The sequence below is a fragment of the Pongo abelii genome, chromosome 22, assembly GCF_028885655.2.
Source record: "Pongo abelii isolate AG06213 chromosome 22, NHGRI_mPonAbe1-v2.0_pri, whole genome shotgun sequence".
In the NCBI taxonomy this organism is placed as follows: Eukaryota; Metazoa; Chordata; class Mammalia; order Primates; family Hominidae; genus Pongo; species Pongo abelii.
In genome coordinates this window covers 24,064,980-24,088,463 of record NC_072007.2, presented here as the reverse complement: position 1 = coordinate 24,088,463, position 23,484 = coordinate 24,064,980, and the positions used below count along the sequence as shown (strand labels likewise).

Here is a 23,484-nt window from a genome sequence, read left to right as displayed (position 1 = left end):
CTGTAATCCCAGCACTTCAGGAGGCCGAGGCAGGCAGATCACTGGAGTTCAGGCATTCAAGACCAGCCTGGAAGACATAGTGAATCCCCATTTCTACCAGAAATGCAAAAATTAGCCTGCTGTAGTGGTGACTGCCTGTGGTCTCACAGGAGACGGAGGCAGGAGAATCGCTTGAACCTGGGAAGCAGATGTTGCAGTGAGCTGCTACATATGCTCATATGCTACTGCATCAGTAGCATACAACATCATATGCTACTGCACTCCAGCTTGGGTAACAGAGTGAGACCCTGTCTCAGAAAAAAAAAAAAAAAAAAAAAAGCACCAATTCTGGACAGCACAACAAGAACATAATTGGGCAAAATTTCACTTTGACAATGCTCTCAAATGACCATTACTGAGTACCTACTGTGAAGAAAGCTCTATGTTACATGTTGAAAATGTGACCGAACAGTTAAATCATTGAATGAGGGAAGCAGACCAAATGCACAATGATATTTTCTATTTAAACATAATTACAGAAAAATAATATTTTTTATTTTTTTCTTCAAAAATTTCCACTACAGTCACAATTATAAGTTGTTTATTTCCCCTTGGCTTGAAGTTGAGGACAATTAGGATAGGTAGGACTGTGGGGAGCTGGATGGAGCATGCCCTGTATTCACCGGATTATTAATTAGCCCCAGAAAATTGCTACCAACTGGAAATGAAAATCAAGAGTTATGAGGTCGTGTACAATTTCCAGGAAAATTTTAAATCTGGAATTTTATGTAAAATCCCTGATTTTAAAATGTCTACATTTGGTAAAAACACTGAGCAAGCTAAACAAAAACGTATCTCAGGTTACATACAGCCTGGTGGTCTACAACTGAACTCTACTCTATGCTAAGTGCTCTGAAGAATACAGAGGACTGTGGCATTCTGAGGCTGTAAAGGGATTTAAGAGATTGCCTAGATTAGGGAATATGTTATTGGGGTCACAGACCATGTGAGTAGATAAATAAGGGTAAAATGCTTTCCCTAGACAAATGTAAATATGCATACACACTTGGAGCTTCTGATACAATTCAGTGAATTGTAGAATCCATGGAGTTCTTTCATGCAACTCTCTGGGGAATCTGGTTTAAGCAATTTTATCTAGATCAGTGCTTCTCATACTTTAGTGAGAATCACCTGCCTGAAGGGTTTGTTGAAAGGCAGGTTTCTGGGCCCTACCTTGGGACATTCTGACCCAATAGGTCTGGGCTATGGCCCATGGGTCCAGGAACTACACTTTACATAGCACACATCCAAATCAAACCTTTTATTTCACAGGGGAAAGAAATAGAGCCTGGAAAGGGAAATGAGGTCCCAGGCAGACAAGTAAGGAAGATGACTAGAACTCCAAGTTCCTGCATCCAAATTCAGACCTCATCCTATATTACTCCCCCTAATGAGACATGATTTCTAGGCTCCTTTTTACTCCTGATAACTCTGTTATAGTTTACCAGACAGGAGACCAACACATAAAATTTCATTTGCCACATGAGTGCTTTTTTTCTAGATTTTTACAATATATATAAAACATAGTCTCTGCCCCCAGAGCACTTACATTTTCATATATTCTGGATTTATTATACCATCAGTATATGCCAGCAGTGTAATAAATCCATAATAGTAGATATTAGAATAGTAGATAAGGAGTCAGTTCTTTTTGCACTATTGTGATAGAGAATGCTCCACACAGAAAATGGAAAATGACCTAGGCCATCAATGTCAAGTAAGATCGGGACAGACAGAAAGAACAGGGAAAAGATGTGAAGTAGGAAGAATAATGGAGTATAGGTATGGAAATGAGAAAATCATTTGTAGTCTGGCTTAAGCAGACTAAACTCTAACATGAATTTTAAAACTTGGGTTTTTGAAAAGCATTAAATTCTAAGAATCTTTTTGTGAAAAGAGCCTGATACTTCTATATTTAAAATGTGCTTCAGCATTGATTTTACCTTGTATGTTATCAGTTAAAACTGACAATCAGGATAAAGAAATCATGCTTTGGAATAAATATTATGTTAATATAGGAATTTCACTGAAAATTTAGAAATAATAGGTAATTTTCTCTGTATTTTATACTTCATTTAAAATCTCCAACAAAGGTAAGGATTACATTTTCATAGTAGATTGCATATTTGAGGAGAATCAACTAAAATATGGAGTGGAAAAATATACATTCATTATCTAGGATTCAGTCTGAGCTCCATTTACACCTATAATCTACTTTTGTTTTTCTGTTTACTTAAACATATTTCATCTTTTAGTGAAGTCCTTATTGCCAAGATAAATAAAATCAATGGGAAATAGTTATTTCTGCAACTGTCTTTAAATTTCACTCTTTATTTGTGGATTAAGCCTGTAATAAAAAATTGCACATACTTTGATAAAGGCAATGTAAAAAGATGTTTAAAATGTTTTATAATAATAATCTCTTGATATCATACATTTGAAAAATTCATCTATTTATAGTTCTTGCATGTTTGACTAGTACCTTGGTATAAGTGTCAAAAAAACTTATGGGAACAGAAATAAGGTGTATAAATCTGTGAATATGAAAAGAACTTTTATGTCACAGTGTAGGAGCGAGCTGGAGAAATTTCTTTTATGTGAGTCATTTCTGTATGAAGCTATAAACTTTTTTTAAACCAAAAGGTGTCATGGTTTCTTGTAAAATAATAAAGATAATAAAGACCTCCATTTTAATTGATTCTTTTCATTGTTTAATAAAATTGCTTTGTTTGATTGCTGAAGAAAAAAATGCTAAGAAATTTTGTTTTCCACTGAAGCCTTACAGTAACATAATTTTGCAGTTTAAATTGGATGATCCCATTTTAGTATGAAGATATCATGTAAGTATCATGAGAAACATATTTAGCTCTTCCAGCAATTGTTTGTCTGGAAGAGACAGGTGATGTCTGAAAAAACAGGACAAAAAGGCAGTACCTGCTTCTCTCTTGGATATGCAGGGAAATTAATTTTCTGCTAAAATTACAACATACACATTTTGTGGTGGGCATAAAAATGCAGGCCCCAGCTCTCCTGCTGCAGGAGCGTAGCTGACTGACAGCCCCTGCGACTGCACTGATGGATCCACTGCTGTATTAGCATAGAGGCCAGCCAATGACTGAGTACTGGCAGAAAGTGCACATGAGACCCTCCAACGGGCAACTGTGATTGAGAACTTCCTGTTGAACCTGTTGTAGAACTGTCCTGTAGTCCAAGACCCTTGTTACCCAAACCATCTTCTTTCCTTTTCTCCCTCACAGGGATTCAGCCTGAGTCGCTGTCTGAGGGCTTGCTCAGCCCAGCCTTCTTCTGCTCCCTCTCCTTTATCTTTTACAGGCATTTCCCCCAGTAAATCTCTAGTACATCTATTCGTTTCTTGGACTCTGCTTCTTAGAGAACCTGGGCAAAGAGGAGGTTTAAGTGGGTCTGAAACTATATTTGATTGTGAACTTATAAGTTATTAATACAAATAAAAAATGTATGCACTTACTTGTATAGAGAAATAGAAGAACACTAAGGGAATAATCCCCAGAATGAAGAGGGGCAAAGCTCCCACAATGACCAAAACTGTTCCAATAACATCCAACGTACAATTCACCCACAGCCGTAAATAGTAATGCAAACGCATATCAATTATAAATATGTCCTGAAAAATTTGATATTAGATCACTTTATTTTTAACTTTTTACAGTTTAAAATGAGAGAAAGAAGAAATATATTATTCAATGGCAAAATTAAAAATGTTTACCCAGGTATGACAATCTATTGATTTCATAAATAAATCTAACTACATGATCTTTGCTCATCCCCATATATTTTTCCCCTGTGGTCAACTATAACAATTAAAAGGCTGTTCTAATTTCAAGATACTTATCATCAAGCAATTTATATTTCCCAGTGACCACTACATGGCAATTAATTATACAATTAAAGTCAGACTTTGATCAAAAAAGCAAAAACAAAAACAAAAAAACAGTCCATAATTCAATAGCTGTTTTTTTTTTTAATTCCAGTATTTGGGGCAGTGGGCTACCATTATTTATGACTCAAAATTTGTAAATCGCTCTTGGGGCATTGTTATCAACTAAGAACATGTTCAGTGGCCTTCCTGGGTAACTGGATCCTATTCATATCAGAAGAGGCAGGAAAACAAAATAATCTTCATTTATAAAATTATGAACTGAAAGATGGAGTGGCCAATAGGAACGAGAGAAGGACAATGGGAAGGTCATGCATTGATTTGTACTTTTTTTTTTTTTTTGAGAGAAAGTCTCGCTGTGTCACCCAAGCTGGAGTACAGTGGTGCGATATCGGCTCACTGCAAACCTCTGCCTCCCAGGTTCAAGCAATTCTCGTACCTCAGCCTGCCACGTATCTAGGATTACACAGTCATGAGCCACCATGCCCAGGTAGTTTTTACATTTTTAGTAGTGGTGGGGTTTCGTCATGTTGACCAGGCTGGTCTCGGTGATCCACCTGCCTCTGCCTCCCAAAGTGTTGGGATTACAGGTGTGAGCCACCACACCCAGCCTGTTTTACACTTTGTTGCATATAACTTAATCTGTTTGTGGTACAAGGTATGACCTGAGAGATGCCAGGGAACACTAAGACTCTGAACCTTGACTGGATGAACTACTCAGTTCAGGACAAAACTGATATAAAAAACAGAGATGAAATTTTGTTAATTCTACCCTCTTTGGGGAGTTCCCTGGCTATTTCATATACCAAACAGTGTAACAGTATCGTATTCACATGGAATTTCCTATTTTGAATTTACCTGCCCATACTCCCATCTGCTTAAGACTCAATCATTTGAAATTTTACTATAAAAAAATGACAAGAAATCAGTAGGGTTGTAGTCAGAAATGTTCTCTGGGAGAAACAGAATGGTGGTGATCAAACTCTTCTATAATTTTTCAAAAAGCAGTATGTACATTGGTACGATTAAGCAAGATTTAATATTACCTTAGAAATTTATTATGTTAGGTGCTTTCATTTATGTTTTTGTGTTTTATCTCCACTTCCCTTTACACACCCACCATGTTTTTAAATATACATAGAAATGTGTTAATACACTTTGAGGTTATGGACTTGTGCATCTTAATATAGGGACCACTAGCAATATGTGACTACTGAACACTTGGAATGTGGCTATTGCAAATTGAGATATGCTATAAGCACATGATAAAAACCAGATTTAAAATACTTTGTACAAAAAAGTATAAAGTTTAATCAATAATTTTATATTACAGTTGGGAATAATGTTTTGGATATACTGTGTTAAATAAAATGTATTATCACAATTAATTCTTTCCATTGTGTTTTATTTTACTTCTTTATTATGGCTATCAGGAAATTTAAAATCACATACGTGGCTTGCATTTTATCTTTATTGGACAGTTCTATTAGAAGCATTTCATAGTAGACACAATGAGAAAACTCCTACAAATAAGCAGAGACACTCTGAAAATCTCAACTCATTCCCCATTCACCATAAGTGATGTTATGTTTTCTTAAAGGCAGGATGTTTTTAAAATCTGGATATCTCCACATTGACTTTCTTTCTCTTTTCTTTTTCTTTCTTTGTTTCTTTCTTTCTCTCTCCTTCCTTTCTCTTTCTCTTTTCTTTCTTTTTCTTTTCCTCTCTTTCCTTCTTTCTTTTTCTTTCTCTCTCTCTCTCTTTCTCTCTTTCTTTCTCTCCTTCCTTTCTCTCTCTTTCTTTCCTTCTTTCTTTTTCTTTCTTTCTTTCTCTCTCTCTTTCTCTTTCTTTTTTTCTTCTTTCTCTCTCCTTCCTTTTTCTCTCTCTCTTTCTCTCTCTCTCCTTCCTTTCTCTCTTTCTCTCCTTCCTTCCTTTCTTTCTTTCTTTCTTCCCTTTCTTTCTTCCTTCCTTCCTTCCTTCCTTCCTTTCTTCCTTTCAATGGAGTTTCACTCTTGTCGCCCAGGCTAGAGTGCAGTGGCGCAATCTCGGCTCACCACAACCTCCGCCTCCCAGGTTCAAGTGATTCTCCTGCCTCAGCCTCCTGAGTAGCTGGGATTACAGGCATGTGCCACCACACCCGGCTAATTTTGTATTTTTAGTAGAGACAGGGTTTCTCCATGTTGGTCAGGCTGGTCTGAACTTCAGACCTCATGTGATCCGCCCGCCTCGGACTCCCAAAGTGCTGGGATTACAGACGTGAGCCACCGTGCCTGGCCAACTTACATTTTCTTTCCCTTCTTAGCCTAAAGCAGTGATTCTCAAACTCGATGTGTGTAAGAATTAGAGTGGTACATCTCAAAGCACGTGTGTTTCCTGGATTCTTTAAGTACTTTTTCAAGTGTTATTTTAATTATATGTACAAAATGTGACTCTGTTGTACATCAGTTACATACATCCTAAGGCTTAGAAATATATTTAACAATGAAATCCATATAAAACACATAATATTTTGTACAAGTGAGAATACAAGTTACTAAATATGGGTCGCTTTTATGTATGCTATTGAATAAGGTGTGTCTTTCCTTACCTTGGTGAAACGACTGATGATCTGGCCTGTGGAATTTGTTTCAAAAAACTGGATGGGGAGGTGCAGTACATTATTCAACAGTTGAACATACATGGTTCGAGAGGCAGCCAGGGATCCTCTAGTGATTACATAGGCTCCAGAGCAGACAAAGAGACCTAATCACACATAGTTATCACAGTTACATTAACAATATAAGGAAATTTGTGTTTTAGCTTTCAAAAGATTGCTGTAAAAAGATTAATTATAAAAACTGTTTATATTTATTTTAACTGAAAACCCAAATATTATACCTAAAATGTGTAATTGTAGACTAAAATAAATATAAACATAATATATGATGTATGTGAAATAAATACACATTTCTGATGTTTTGCCATGCTGCTACAGCAGAATGCTCCCATTTGTGGTCATAGGTTCCACACAGAAATGTACAGAAGATAAAAAGTCGATCTAATGCACAGAAGTTTAGCAACCTATTACCTTTATGATGTTCTGTGGGACAATATGTTAGTTACCAGTGCTTTTAGCCAAATATTTCCATTCTCCCAGCTTCTTGGTACATAGTAGAGTTGAACTTTCTGGCCCCCTTTTGGTTGATAGACCCAAATGAATAGTTTTGAACCATAAATTATATGAGAAATGATATATGACACTTCTGAGTTAGAACATTTAATTGCTGGTGTCAGTCCTATTCCCTTTGCACAGTGCCTGCCAGCATTTAAAATGGTGCTTGGCTCATTTCCTCAGCTGGAGTCCCTAGGATAAGCAGAGTCCCTTTCCTGACCCACAGTGGACACATAAAATGAGTGAGGGCTACAATTCTTTTGGTGTGCTAAGCTCCTGAGAAGTGGTTGATGGGAGAGTTGTTCCTTCATTAGCTACTTATCAGGTAAACTTGTAGCTTTAGTGGAAGAAGCTGAAAAACAGTTGTTAGAACACATAGAAATAGAAGAAAGTTCTTTGAAAGACACATTTCCATCAATATGTGAAGCCTGAGAACAAAACCAACCAGCACAAAATAAGTAGATCTGCAAAATTAAGAGAGTTGTGAACACTTTATTTGAACCTCTGGATCAAGTGTGTTTAAAAATCGATGCCTGGGCATTTTACCTTTGGGTGTCAATACACTTCCATGTTACTTAAGCCAGTTTGCTCTTGAGTCTTAACAGATACACAACTGCTCCGTTGCACTCTAGTATACAAAACTGCTAATAAAAGTGTGTTGCCAATATAATCCTTGTTCCTTTGCAGGTATCATGTTTAAGACAAAACAAAACAAAACAGAACTAGTTGCTTCTCACTACCTTACATTCTTTTAGCTAATTTCCTTATATTTTTAAATAATATATCATATGGCTATTAGCTTTCTCAGTCTTAAGTGTGTTCTATTATTTTCCTCCATTCCTCCCATACTTCCCTATTTCCCTTCCAATAGATTACCCATTTTTTCTCAAATATTCAATAAACATATATTGCTCATGAACGTCACCAAATATGTAGCTTGTGTCACTATTTTTCTGTATGCTTAATTTTCTGTGTAACTGGGGCTAATTTATTCCCAAGCACTTCAATAGCCAAAAGACTCTTCTGAATACACTCAAACTCATCAAATATCCTACTGTTTCTTTAATCTTATTTAGCACCAGCCTTCTGCAACATAAACTACTCCCTTGGGACTCTCAGTCTTCCTGCTCTAAACTAGACTGGTTGCTGAAACAGGCATTTCTATTCTTCAGTATGGGAAGTTTTTCGTTTTTTATTTTTTATTTTATTATTATTATTTTTTTTTTTTGAGACGGAGTCTCGCTCTGTCGCCCAGGCTGGAGTGCAGTGACGCGATCTCAGCTCACTGCAAGCTCCGCCTCCCGGATTCATGCCATTCTCCTGCCTCAGCCTCCCGAGTAGCTGGGACTACAGGCGCCCGTCACCACGCTCGGCTAATTTTTTGTATATTTAGTAGAGAAAAGGTTTCACCATGTTGGCTAGGCTGGTCTCTATCTCCTGACCTCGGGATCCACCCGCTTCGGCCTCCCAAAGTGCTGGAATTACAGACGTGAGCCACCACGCCCAGCCAGGAAGTATTTTTTAAAAATATTATGTACTTAGTATTTTTTCCCCATTTACTGAAACTCTTTTTATATACTTGTTAAACTTCTTGAACTGTACCTGTAATTTTTTCTTATCTTTCATTTTCCATCTCTGTTTATAATGTTGTACATTTGGGATAATTTCTTGTAACTTATGTTACATTTGTACAACCTTTTAAAATTCTTTAAATGTTTTCAAGAGCTTTCTTGTTCTCAGGCTGAACTTATTTTAGCACATTCCACATTGACTTCCTGGATGCAATATTTTGAATCTCTGAAAGCAGTAATTAGACATTTTGAAGGTCTAACTGTATTCCAAATATTGTTTTACTTCTGGGCCTGACTGCTGTATTTGTTGACTTTTATTTATGCTGTTGGTTTGAGTGAAATGTATTGCCTGGATGGGCATTATCAGTTTAAAAATATGAGACAAAGACATGGTTAATCAATATAGGTACCTGATGTGGCTTTCTTCTGCCGTTGCATACGTTAATTTCCCCCAACATTTCTGTCCCCTGAATGGAAGAGTTTGCTTCAAGTTCTGCTTAAGTGGGAAGGTATGACCCTGAAAGGCTTCATATTGGGATGCAAGTCACGTTGACTGAGCCTCTCCAAAAGCCACAATAAGGAGGCTTCCTTCTATGTATGCCACACATGCTAGAAACCCTAATCTCCTCTTTAGACATCAGCTTTCTAGTTTTCATCATACTGTTACTATCACAGTGGCTGTATACATTGGTGGTGGTAGCAGTGTTCTTCTAAAAGAGGCTGATGGGCCATCAGAACAATGTTCTAATGAATTACTTTGATTACTTCCATGAAACTCAATTTTTCTCTCTGTACCTGTGAACATAAGTTTAGTGTTTTTCCGTGGCTCAACTGAACATCTCCCTCTTCTGTTCCAGCTTCTCCAGTATCTGTTCCTGGCTACAGGTTTTCTTCTACCCTTCACTTTCCGTCCCATATATATTCCCGTATATAGAAATGTATTACTCTGAAGTCTCCTGACACCTTTCCTTTTATATTTATTCACTGTCCTTTCAGTGGAATTTAGTGAGGTAAGTAAAGTAAATGAACCACTTAGCCCTCTGAAACTGGAAGCAGCAGTGTGCTCCTTAATCATCACACTCTGAAAATAAGGTGCCTATATTTTACACATTGGATCGGAGAAAGGAAGTTCCCAAGAGTGAGACATAAAACACGATACATTAGAGATGTGTCAAGTATCCTAGAAATTTGAAGTAAATAGCTGAGACTCAGGGAAAAAAATCTATTCAGGGCAATTTCTTTTTTAAAAAATGAGGTAAGATCTTTATTAGTGTCATAAAATACGGATGTAGCATTTTCAGCCTCAGTTCTCCAGTTTTGTTTGAATGCTAGCCTTCTATATTTTTTGTAGTGGGCCTCTAGTATTAACATGTAAAAGTGCTGTTTATGGTTTAAATTTCCAAAAAATAAAAAATATAAATGAGCTATGATGATGTCAGTGAATACAGCCTGCTCTCAATTAAATCAGGTTCCATAAGAGCTGAGTTCTGCCAAAAAAAAAAAAGCCAGAAATTATAGATTTTTATTTCTAGGCTCACCTTACTTATGGAAACATAATTTGCAATTGTACTTAATAAGCCTTAAAAATTAAAAACTTTTTAAATGTAAAAAATGTGAAGAAGCAATAAATCAGGGAAGATTAATATTCTAACAACTGCAGACCACTCTAAACAAAAGCCAATTAGGAAAAAAATCTTTATGATAAAACTGTTCATAATCTGTTTCTTTGGTTATAAAATCTTTCTATATTTACTGACAGTTAATTAAAATTAAGACTTTACATAAGTAATATTATGGACACTAAAATTGCATACTTTATATGTTATAGAAATGCTATTTACTCACTTAAAATGTTCTTCAAAGGTTATTGCATCTACTCTAAAGCTGTAACATAATTTCACTGAATTGGTGTGAATTTAGCCTTCATATATATATGTGACATGCAGAGATATGGAGATTCATGTAAATATGGATGTTTCTCTTGCTATAATTTGAGACCTCTACATCTATATCTTCCTCACAGAGTTGCAAACTGCAAGTCAATAAATCTGACTGTCACTGATTCAAAAGCAAAGAAATTGTAAAGTCCTGTTCTTCCATACTCCAGATAATTCTTATATCTCATTTTCATTATGAACATCTCTTTTCCCAGTGAATGTTAACAAAATGACAGAACAAACATAAATCTGTCTCATAATATCTGCCTATTTTTAAATGGAGACAGTTACAAGCAGTCCTATGGCCAGAGAGTAAAAATAAGATAAGAGAGGAGAAAAGAGAAGCAAGGTTCTAAGTTTCATAGTTTTTGTTTTATCTGACTTTTCCATTACCAAAATCATGCATCTCTCTCTGTTTTCCCATATGGATATGAATCTGAAGTTATGACAACTTCCACATAGATGGCTCTATTATTTTCTTATTTGAATTACTACCAGTCTCACTCTAGGTGTTTCTCTTGATACAAACACAAGAAATTATCTCTAAAAAAACTTCCCTTTAGTTATACTATACTTTTGAATTTTCCAAACAAGTATTTAATTAACTACAATCTATATTCTTTTTCCATTTCTCTCTTTATCATGTTTCCTTGACTATAATCAGGAATCATTTCTTAATTTTCTTTGTTTTTAATAGATATGTAACATAACGACTGAGAATTTACTTCAAATACTATTTTTTTTTTTTTTTTTTGCCTTTGTTACATCATACTTTTCTGTTTCTTGGAAGGCAATGCTCATGGTTTGGAATTTCTCAAAGTATATTCTGTGGAACACAGGTTGCTCCAAGATATTAATGAGCAACACAAGGAAAAAAAAATCACGGTCAAATAAATTTGAAGAACATTGTGTTAAACAGAATTAAACAGGTCATTTTATTGTAGAATATCTCAAAACCTTTAATGAAGGAAAGAAAAAGATTTCAGATTCATGGAGGAACTCAGTTTCCCAAACCTATTGAAATAGAACCTGGTGCTTGTAGAATATCTCATTACTGTCCATGTACATGCCAATTTAGTTTTTAAGAACATTGTCTTGGGAGTAAGCTGGACATGAATGCAAATCTGGCTCCAAAAATTACCAGTCATAGGGCTTTGTCATAATTACTTATCTTTTCTATTGTTAAATAATAGCTAACATTTGTTGCACTCTTGAGGTATGCACTGCACATATCTGATGTAATCAAGGAAACAATATCTATTCTTTACAAGTGATAAAACTGAAACCATAAGTAACAAAGTTTAAGTAAAGAGTGTCAGAGCTCCCTCATTAGGAAACATTCTAAATAAACTACTGTGTTAGCTTAAGCCATATGAAATTGCCATTTTTGTGGGTCAGAACAAGTCAAATACAGGCATTTTCATTTGTTTCAACTTCAACAATGAAAACATGCCTGATTTCCAGACATGGAGCAAGCATTCACATCATTGTGGCTGTTGTTCTATCTCCTTCTCTCCCTCTGATCATCTGACAAGGAACTTATCTCTGTTCAATTTCTGTGAAGTTAGTCCACTAATTGGCTCTATGTGGACACCCCTCAAGAGTCTGTCATTCACTCTCATAGCTCTTATTCCTCATTCATGGTGATCCTATCTACTCCTGTGGGTTTACTGATTATCTCTACAGAATAATTCCAAGTGTAAATAGAACTAAGAGCTCTAGAATGTTAGAATGTGACAGAAATGTAGAAATCATCCAGTTTAAGCCCCTCATTTTACAGATAAAGAAACCTAATTTCCAGACTTATGGATGTGCATTTTTAGTCTGCCAACTGGAGAAAAAAAAAATGGAAAAATTCATCAACACTTCCCATTAAATGTGTCCAACAATGAACTCACCATTTCTGTCCTTCACTAATTAAGGCTCTGGTTTAATTAGTGGTTTCCTATTTTTTTTCCTGGTTTCCTGTTTTCCTTATTTTTGTCATCATTGCTATCCCAGTTATCCAACCTAAACCTCGAAAGCATGATTGACTAATGAATGCCCTTTCCTGACTCACCCTCAAATGGACAATTCTTAGGTTTTTCACTGTAATGTCTTTCCTATTCATCCCTTTTATCCAATTCCATTGTAGCTCTCTGGCCATTCATTCATTCTTCATTCAGTATTCATTCATTCATTTGGTATTTATTCAGTTCTCTTCTGCTTCTTACCTATTGGTTATTTTGGGTGACACAGCCGTGGATCAGATAGGAGATCTTTCTACACTAGACTACCTTTCATCTGGACTCCCAAATACACTTGATTATTCTTTTCCTACCAACGCCTGCTTCATTCTAGTCTTTCTGACTTTAGTCCCTCCAATAAAAACCCATCTTTTTATTATCACTGCTAATTTATTGTTTGAAATACAAATCCAACTATGTCACTTCCTTCATCAATTTTCCAAAATTCTCCACTTGCCTTCCCAATGATCATCTCTGACATATCTCCAATCTTCCTTCTCACCTTTAGCTCCCCTACTTTTCTCTACCAATAACCTGAAGACCACTCAAACTGGGACCCTCACTCTTGCCAAATCCCTTCTTACCTCCCCATCCCTGTCTTTACTCACATCTGTCTATCTGCCTCTATGACTTTCTCTCCTTCTCTGTGATCTCAAGCTGATAAACTTCTATTCATCCTTTTAGTCCCCCTTCAATTGTCAAGTACTCCTTAGAAATCACATTAATATGGCAACCCAATACAGCCTCCCCTTGCTCTGAATTCTCACAGTGTTTTCTTTCACTATCTTTATAGTGTTTAATGCTGATCATGTAGTTTGATTGTATACCTGACCTAGGCTTACTAGGCTTTAAGCCCCTTAATAGACACCGATTTATCTTCACATCACCCCCAACCTTCACATATACAGAGAGTGGCCATTTATGAATCTTTCATGACTTTACATAAAAGCCTCAGTTTCCTCAGCTGTAAAATGAGGACAACAGCACCTTTTTAAATAATTATTTTCAGGATTAAATAACTATGTGTAATATTTAATGTGAGCCATGTAGATGACACCATAAGTTTTGGATTATTCTCTCAAATATGGTAAAGTGGAAACATATGCATTTGAATTATCCCCAAATATTTGAAAATTATGGCCCAGATTTTATTTGAAATAACATGATGTCATATGTTTGTGTTTGAATCAATTAGGTCAGAAAAAGAAAGGAGAAGCAGCTATGCACTTTCTTTTACCTTTTATTAATCCCAGTAATCCATAGATACTAAGTTTATTGCTTCTTATTTGCTTCCATTCTGTGAACTCATTCATGTTTTTTGCTTCTTTTGCCCATGCACTAAGCCATAGATTCTGTCCAATGCTCACCAAATTCTGCCCTAAGTAAGTGACCACAGTCAGCCACACCCAGAGCCAGCCAAAGGCTTGGAGGTACTGCAGAATGATGGAGAATTTCACCTAAAGGCAAAATTGATATAAAATTAGATTACCAAGAGATACCGGAACATGACATGCCATTTGTGAATAAGTTTCCTTATTGATAGTTTCTGATTAGCATCAATTAAATACATAGTAAGATATAGGATTTCAAAGATGTACTTTAAAGTCACACCTCAATTTAAACCCTATTCTGACGTTTCCTAAGCTTTGTGATCTTGGTCAAGTCACTAACACCTGTAATACTCAGATGAATCACCTGTTAATTAGAATAACAGTAGTCACCATATAAGTATATGTAGAGTGTCAAGCACAGTACTGAACCCTTAAAATCTCAATTAATGTTAGTTGCTATCATTAGTGAAAAAGAATATACATAACTAAATAACGTGTAATCCTAACTAATCACCAACAATTCCATTTCATTCAACTTCCTCAAACTATTATATAGCAATTCTCCTCAAATTAAATGAGAAATCTATAGTATTTATCAATAATGCAAGGTAAACTTTTATGTTTAGGTGGTTAATAGCAAATAACATTAGTTCTTCTGGTGCTTACCCCACCAACAGGGATCTTTTCTTTTTTCATTGAGAGCTGTTTTCCTTGATCCAGTGAGGGCCTGATAAAGCAAGACAATGTTTGCTTTTTAGGTTTTACATGAAACTAACGTAAGAAAATTATACATCCTTAACCATTTTGTTGCATCTTTCTCTACTCCCTTACCCTAACAGCAACTTGGTTTTCCCTGATAATAACTTTGCATCTTTTTGGTCTTACCAAAGGGAGACTGTTCATTCTACCATATCCCACATAATTTAGGGCCAGGGCATGTGGTCTATTTTTAACTGCTTCTCCTGAATAATTATCCCTTAAACTTGAATCAAGTCTTTAGAGCATTTAAACTAATGCCATCTGGCTGTACCATACTCTGTCGCTTCTTATCCTGGCCTAGACTGGCATCTATTCACTTCTTAGTATGTCAGAAGATGAACTAACATCAAGGTTACTCTTCTCATTTTGTTCTGCCACCACCCTGGGTAATGTCATAGATTACATGAAAAACTGTATTAAACTTAGTCTCTTTTCCAGCTTCATGATCTTCATAGCTCCAGGTCCTGCATGTGCACCACACTTTGGCCATCAACTTTCATGACCTTAAACCATGAATCTTATTACTTAGAACTAACCCATCTCTGAAAACCCAACTCTAAATATTTCAATCTCTGATCATAACCTATTCTATTTATAAGTTTTAAATTCAGTTATTCTCACTACATTTGATTTTTATTTTACTTAGATTCCCAAATCTAGCCTTCTATCATCTTTGCTCTCTTGGATAATCAATGATCCTGCTTTATCTGTGATTTACCTGGTTTTAGCATTGACTATGCAACTTCTAGAGAATTCCTTAGTCCCAGGGAAACCTATATTCTCTCTTCCCTGCATTCTCCATGACTATCATTTCATGCAAACTTTGGTAATATTTTTGAACCCCCATTCCCTGCTTTTCTTCTATGAAGAAAAGGTGAGTTCTAACCTGTCTCTTAGAACTTGCATGTCAATCCTGGTCACATGGACTTCTGTGAAGTGCTGTTTCAAAAAATCAGGCAACCCTGAAAACTGGTTCTACCATCACTTAACATCTTCTTTCTACCTGGGTTCTTAATAGTGCGTAGAAATCCTTGCATGACTCTCAGAAGGGGACTCATATCCCACTTCATGGAGGAAACAGAAGACAGGGAAGTCAGTCACCAAACCTTTACATTTATTGCATTCCACCCAGCCTTTCCCAATTCTCTCCTATAACAAACACAGATAGTTAAAAATACAGGTTATAAGACTTCTCCTCTAGAAATCTATCTTTTAAACAAATGATAGAAAGGGATCTTATCTTAAGGCAAGTCTGAAAAACACTGAGTTGTTCTCTTTTCTAATCTTCACCTTCTTCCTTTCTACCGACTCCTTCTCATCAGCTGACAGAGAACAACACATTCTTCTCATTTTAAAACCATCACAAAACAACAACAACAACAGTAACAACAACAACAGTTATTATCCTTATTCAGTTACCATCCTACTTTTTGCTGCCCTTTTGTAGCCAAATATTTTTCTGTCAAACCACATTTTCCTCCTTAAAGTTTTTGGCACCTGGTTGAAATTGTTTCCATCAAGAGTGCTAGTAAACTACTTATTGCTGTGTCTGTTAGACACTTTGAAAGTTATTTCACTTAAACTCTTCATCACGTTTAATATTGTTGACCACTCACTTGTTTAAAGGGCTCCTTCTTCACTTCCTTTCACCACTGTACTTTTGTATTCTTTCCACCTTTCTGGCCCTCCGTTAGTTTCTCTTTAGGTTCCTTTCTCTGTCTTCCCTCCAATGTTTATGTTTCCTTGGGCTCAGTTCTAGGAATTATTTCCTTTGTATGCTTCACACTCTCCTGAGCAATCTCATCTACTCCCATACTTTCAATAACCTGCTTCTTTGCGGATGACTTTCAAATCGGTATCTCCAGTCCACAGCTTTTCCCTGAGCTCCAGATACATGTGTCAAATGCTTTCTTGACATCTACTTTATTTCTTTGCTTGTTTCTATCATACACAACCTTAACTGAGCCAGTTATTTTCCTATCTTCCCTAATGTTTTCTCTGGCTTTGCAAGGAGCCACAACACTTCCTCTGTCTTGATCATGGGACATTTCCATCTGTTCACCAAGTATTTGTCAATTTCATCTTCTAAATATTTCTGGAATCATATTATTGGATAAATATTTAGAAAATAACAAACAGCAAGAAGAAAAGTGAGAAGAAAGGAGGAGGAGGAGAAGGAGGAGGAAAAGGATAAAGGAGGGAGAAGAGGAAAAGAAGGAGAAGAAAAGATTTACAATCCTACGTTTCAGAGACAATCTGTGGTAACACGCTTGTGAATATTTCAGTAGTCTTGCCTCTCTTTGTGTGTGGTATGATAATATTGTTAATGTTGCTCTTATATTATATTACGTTATATTATATAATGTGTATAAGATATATCTTGTATTACTATTGCTCTTATCTTATACTGATATGTGTCAATATTGTAATTATTAATATTATTGTCAATATTAATAATATTGATAATGTTGCTCTATAACCAGCTCATACTTTTTTAAGAAAATTACACATTTGTAACTCAATTTATAAAAAACATATTCTTCTATAACACCATTATATTTTATAATATAACATAATACTTTATCATTTTACCATTATATGATTTATTTAACAAAGTCAATGCTTATACTGGTTGTAGTTTTTTTGTACTTTATTGCTATAATGATCATTCTTTTCCTACATCTTTTATTGCCTCTTCTACTAAATTCCCATACACGATAACATGCGACATGATCAATTACAAGTCATTTCATGTATCTACTATTAAACTGACCTCTAGAAATGCTGAACTGATGTACACACCTCTCAGCAGATTATGAGAAACCCCCATTTCTTCATGATTTCCATTGTATTTTTCAGAAAAAGAAATGCCTTATTTGGACAGCCTGGTAGTTCTTCCCTTCCTATCTCTGGCACTAGTATCCAGAAACATTCTGTGGGAGGTTGCAGTGCATGTCCTTTGTAGGATCAGCCTCAGCATCAAAGATACACTATTTAACAGACACTTTCATTGGAATAGCTCCTGGTATATGATTTGGGTTAATTACTGTCATCATCCTTCAAGCTGTTGGCATGGCTTCTATTTGGATAAGCAAATTTAGCATTGGTGCCAAGCCAAAAAATTAATTCTTAATGTAGCTGGACATAAAATGCTATGAAATCCAACTGTTAAAAGGGAATTAAGCCTTCCTAATTAGATATAACTAACAAAAACCAATAATTTATTGGATATTATATAGAAAGGTATTGCTTTTTCAAACAAAAATGTTATTCATTGTTTTTTCACAAAAAAATACCTTGCATTTGGTTCTAGGCACTTTGTTTTGAATAACAGGCTTTATTTGAGTCTTTTAAAAGAGAAATTATTTAATCCTGGTAGAGAAATTTTAAACATGAGTCTTGTTCTGTCCTTGAGAAATTCTCAGGAAAATTGGCACAATATCCATTTACATATTTTGTATAAAATATGTAAAATCATCATATTGAAACCATTGTCTCTGAGCTAAGCCCAAAATTGCAAAGTGTGGCGTACATATGGGAATACAAAAGTGATTCAGTGCTGCGCATGAAAGACAAAAGGGGGCAGCCTAGGTAGTAAAGTAAGATTTCCAGTTTATTTTATTCAGGGAAGACAGTGATAGAGATTTAAGAAAGTAATTAATAGGCATAATATAAATTTAGAAAAAAATGTGGAAACAGTTTGAAATAAATATTTTAGTTCTGCTAGAAAAATAATGTCATTAAACTAACTCTAATTCTTAAACTTTGAGGGGAAAATTTTTCAGAAATTATTCAACCCCTCTACTCCTTCTTTTCAACATACCCTGATAGGCAGCTAGACAGTTTTCCCATGAGCCTTTTCATGAGGAAGACTTATTGTATTCTATTTTAGTAGATCCCGTTACAGAGAGCCTGTATTTGTTGAAAAGCTCCTGACGGCTTGTATCTTCCAATCCTTACTCTTTTGTGTGTGGAGCGGGGGTCGGTGGAGGGGGGTCAGAGTCTCACTCTGTCACCAGGCTGGAATGCAGTGGCACAATCTCGGCTCATTGCAACCTCTGCTTCCCAGATTAAAGCGATTCTCCTGCTTCAGCCTCCGGATTAGCTGGGACTACAGGCAAACGCCACCGCACCTGGCTAATTTTTGTATTTTTAGTAGAGATGGGGTTTCCCCATGTAGGCCAGGCTGGTGACCTCAAGTGATCTGCCTGCCTTGGACTCCCAAAGCGTTGGGATTACAGGCATAAGCCAGCACGCCTAGCCCCAATCCTTAATCTATCTTAATTCTGCACTAATTGGAAATGATTGGAGAATTCGAAAAAAACAGAAATTTAGATTGAAAAGTCAGGAAAACTCTCTTTATGTAATATTATCTTACCAAACAGTAAAGCAGATAAAAAATGAAAGGGAGAATAGAAAATAATAAACTAGTATAGCCAAGTAATTGGAAAAATTATAATAGGCTTCTCAAACATGAGATAAAATGTGATTTATTTAGTTGTTTGAAATTTCTTATTTGAAAAATTTAGTGTATTCTTTAAAAAGTGGGCTTGACTCTGGGTTGTGTTGATAAAAATATGACATATTGGACCTGAGGTGATCTTACCAAAGTATTCTTTTCTCCCTCCCCCTTCCCTCCCTCTCTCCATCCTTCCCTCCCTCGCTCCCTCCCTTCCTTCCTTCTTTCCCTCCTTCCTTCCTTTCTTCCCTTCTTTCTTCCTTCCTTTCTCTCTCTTTCTTTTCCTTCCTTGCTTTTTCTTTCCTTCCTTCCTTCTTTTTTCTTTCTCTTTCTTTCTTCCCTTCCTTCCTTCCACCCTCCCTCTCTCTCCCTTTCTCTCTCTCTTTCTTTCTTCCTTCCTTCCTTTCTTCCTCCCTTCCTTCCTTCCTCCCTCCCTCTCTCTCTCTTTCTTTCTTCCTTCCTTCCTTTCTTCCTCCCTTCCTTCCTTCCTCCCTCCCTCTCTCTCTCTTTCTCTCTTTCTCTCTTTCTTTCTTTCTTCCTTCCTTCCTTCCTTTCTTCCTCCCTTCCTTCCTTCCTTCCTTCTTTCTTTCTTACTAGATGCCATTTGTCAATTTTGGCTTTTGTTGACATTGCTTTTGGTGTTTTACTGATGAAGTCCTTGCCCATGCCTATGTCCTGAATTGTATTGCCTAGGTTTTCTTCTAGGGTTTTTATGGCTTTAGGTCTTATGTTTAAGTCTTTAATCCAACTTGAGTTGATTTTTGTATAAGGTGTAAGGAAGGGGTCCAGTTTCAGCTTTCTGCATATGGCCAACCAGTTTTCCCAACACCTTTTCTTAAGTAGGAAATCCTTTCCCCATTGCTTGTGTTTGTCAGGTTTGTCAAAGATCAGACGGTTGTAGATATGTGGTGTTATTTCTGAGGACTCTGTTCTGTTCCATGGTCTTTATATGCTGTTTTGGTTACTGTGGCCTTGTAGTATAGTTTGAAGTCAGGTAGCGTGATGCCTCCAGCTTTGTTCTTTTTCCTTAGGATTGTCTTGGCTATATGGGCTCTTTTTTGGTTCCATATGAAATTTAAAGAATTTTTTTCTAATTCTATGAAGAAAGTCAATGGTAGTTTGATGGGAATAGCATTGAATCTATAAATTACCTTGGGCAGTATGGCCATTTTCACGATATTGATTCTTCCTATCCATGAGCATGGAATATTTTTCCATTTGTTTGTATCTTCTATTATTTCCTTGAGCAATGGTTTATAGTTCTCCTTGAAGAGGTCCTTCACATGCCTTGTAATTTGTATTCCTAGGTATTTTATTCACTCTGTAGCAATTGTGAATGAGAGTTGCTCATGATTTGGCTTTCTCTTTGTCTATTATTGGTGTATAGGAATGCTTGTGATTTGTGCACATTGATTTTGTATCCCGAGACTTTGTTGAAGTTGCTTATCAGCTTAAGGAGTTTTGGGGCTGAGACGATGGGGTTTTCTAAATATAAAATCACGTATTCTGTAAACAGAGACAATTTGACTTCTTCTCTTCCTATTTGATACCCTTTCTTTCTTTCTCTTGACTGATTGCTCTGGCCAGAACCTCCAATACTATGTTGAATAGGAGTGGTGAGAGAGGGCATCCTTGTCTTGTGCCTGTTATTGGTCTATTCAGGGATTTTACGTCTTCCTGGTTTTGTCTTGGGAGGGTGTATGTGTCCAGGAATTTATCCATTTCTTCTAGATTTTCTAGTTTATTTGCGTGGAGGTGTTTATAGTATTCTATGATGGTACTTTGTATTTCTGTGGGATCAGTCATGATATTACCTTTATCATTTTTTATTGCATCTATTTGATTCTTCTCTCTTTTCTTCTTTATTAGTCTGGCTAGTGGTCTATCTATTTTGTTAATCTTTTCAAAAAACCAGCTCCTGGATTCATTGATTTTTTTGAAGGGTTTTTTGTGTCTCTATCTCCTTCAGTTCTGCTCTGATCTTAGTTATTTCTTGTCTTCTGCTAGCTTTTGAATTTGTTTGTTCTTTCTTCTCCAGTTATTTTAATTGTGATGTCAGGGTGTCGATTTTAGATCTTTCCTGCTTTCTCCTGTTGGCATTTAGCGCTGTAAATTTCCCTGTAAACACTGCTTTAGCTGTGTCCCAGATATTCTGGTATGTTTTGTCTTTGTTCTCATTGATTTCAGAGAACTTATTTATTTCTGCCTTAATTCAGTATTTACCCAGTCGTCATTCAGGAGCAGGTTGTTCAGTTTTCATGTAGTTCTACTGTTTTGAGTGAGTTTCTTAATCCTGAGTTCTAATTTGATTGCACTGTGGTCTGAGAAACTGTTATGACTTCTGTTCTTTTGCATTTGCTGAGGAGTGTTTTACTTCCAATTATGTGGTCAGTTTTAGAATAAGGGTGATGTGGTGCTGAGAAGAATGTATATTCTATTGATTTGAGGTGGAGAGTTCTGTAGATGTCTATTAGGTCCGCTTGGTCCAGGGCTGAGTTCAAGTCCTGAATATCCTTGTTAATTTTCTGTCTCATTGATCTGTCTAATATTGACAGTGGGGTGTTAAAGTCTCCCAATATTATTGTGTGGGAGTCTAAGTCTCTCTGTAGGTCTGTAAGAACTTGCTTTATGAATCTGGGTGCTCCTGTATTAGGTGCATATATATTTAGGATAGTTAGCTCTTCTTGTTGCATTGATCCCTTTACCATTACGTAATATCCTTCTTTGTCTTTTGATCTTGATATTTGTTGGTTTAAAGTCTGCTATATCAGGGACTACGAATGGCAACCCCTGCTTTTTTTTTTGCTCTCCATTTGCTTGGTAAATATTCCTCCATCCCTTTATTTTGAGCCTATGTGTGTCTTTGCATATAAGATGGGTCTCCTGAATACAGCACCCCAATGGGTCTTGACTCTTTATTCAGTTTGCCAGTCTGTGTCTTTTAATTGGGCCATTTAGCTCATTTATATTTAAGGTTAATATTGTTATATGTGAATTTGATCCTGTCATTGTGATGCTAGTTGATTATTTTACACATTAGTTGATGCAATTGCTTCACAGTGTTGATGGTCTTTACATTTTGGTATGTTTTTGCAGTGGCCGGTACCAGTTTTTCCTTTGAATATTTAGTGCTTCCTTCAGGAGCTCTGGTAAGGCAGGCCTGGTGGTGACAAAAATCCCTCAGCATTTGCTTGTCTGTAAAGGATTTTATTTCTCCTTCACTTATGAAGCTTAGTTTGGCTGGATATAAAATTCTGGGTTGAAAATTCTTTTCTTTTAGAATGTTTAATATTGGCCCCCACTCTCTTCTGGCTTGTAGGGTTTCTGCAGAGAGACCCACTGATAGTCTGATGGTCTTCCCTTTGTAGGTAACCTGAACTTTCTCTCTGACTGCCCTTAACATTTTTTCTTTCTTTCAACCTTGGTGAATCTGATGATTATGTGTCTTGGTGTTGCTCTTCTTGAGGAGAATCTTTGTGGTGTTCTCTGTATTTCCTGAATTTGAATGTTGGCCTGTCCTGCTAGGTTGGGGAAGTTCTCTTGGATAACAGCCTGAAGTGTGTTTTCCAACTTGGTTCCATTCTCCCCATCACTTTTAGGTACACCAAACAAACAAAGGTTTGGTCTTTTCACATATTTCTCATATTTCTTGGAGGCTTTGTTCATTCATTTTCATTCTTTTTTCTCTAATCTTGTCTTCATGCTTTATTTCATTAAGTTGATCTTCAATCTCTGATATCCTTTCTTTCGCTTGGTGGATTCAGCTATTGATACTTGTGTATGCTTCATGAAGTTCCTGTGCTGTGTTTTTCAGCTCCATCAGGTCATTTATGTTTTTCTCTAAACTGTTTATTCTAGTTAGCAGTTCCTGTAACCTTTTATCAAGGTTCTTAGCTTCCTTGCACTGGGTTACAACATGCTCCTTTAGCTCGGAGGAGTTTATTACCCACCTTCTGAAGCCTACTTCTGTCAATTCATCAAACTAATTCTCCATCTGGTTTTGTTTCCTTGCTGACGAGGAGTTGTGATCCTTTGGAGGGGAAGAGGAATTCTGGTTTTTGGAATTTTCAGCCTTTTTGTGCTGGTTTTTCCTCATCTTCGTGGATTTATCTACCTTTGATCTTTGATGCTGATGACCTGTGGATGGGGTTTTGTTGTGGTTGTCCTTTTTGTTGATGTTGATGTTATTGCTTTCTGTTTGTTAGCTTTCCCTCTAACAATCAGGCCCCTCTTCCACAGGTCTGCTGGAGTTTGCTGGAGGTCCACTCCAAATTTTATTTGCCTGGGTATCACCAGCAGAGGCTGCAGAACAACA

At 36.3% G+C, this 23,484-nt stretch overlaps 1 protein-coding gene across 6 annotated transcripts in view; it reads right to left on the bottom strand.

Moving 5' to 3' along the window:
• Positions 1-23,484, bottom strand: part of LOC100455252 (multidrug resistance-associated protein 1-like) — a 93,952-nt gene that overhangs the window by 12,094 nt on the left and 58,374 nt on the right. For 5 of the 6 annotated variants that reach the window (XM_054542833.2, XM_054542832.2, XM_002830560.5 and 2 more), the window contains 4 exons: positions 14,618-14,678; positions 13,858-14,077; positions 6,543-6,697; positions 3,527-3,682 (listed from right to left, as the gene is read on the bottom strand). In XM_054542833.2, the coding sequence (XP_054398808.2) occupies positions 3,527-3,682; positions 6,543-6,697; positions 13,858-14,077; positions 14,618-14,678 (592 nt within the window). The remainder of the gene's footprint in view (positions 1-3,526; positions 3,683-6,542; positions 6,698-13,857; positions 14,078-14,617; positions 14,679-23,484) is intronic. The other variant, XM_054542834.2, reaches the window with a different exon arrangement.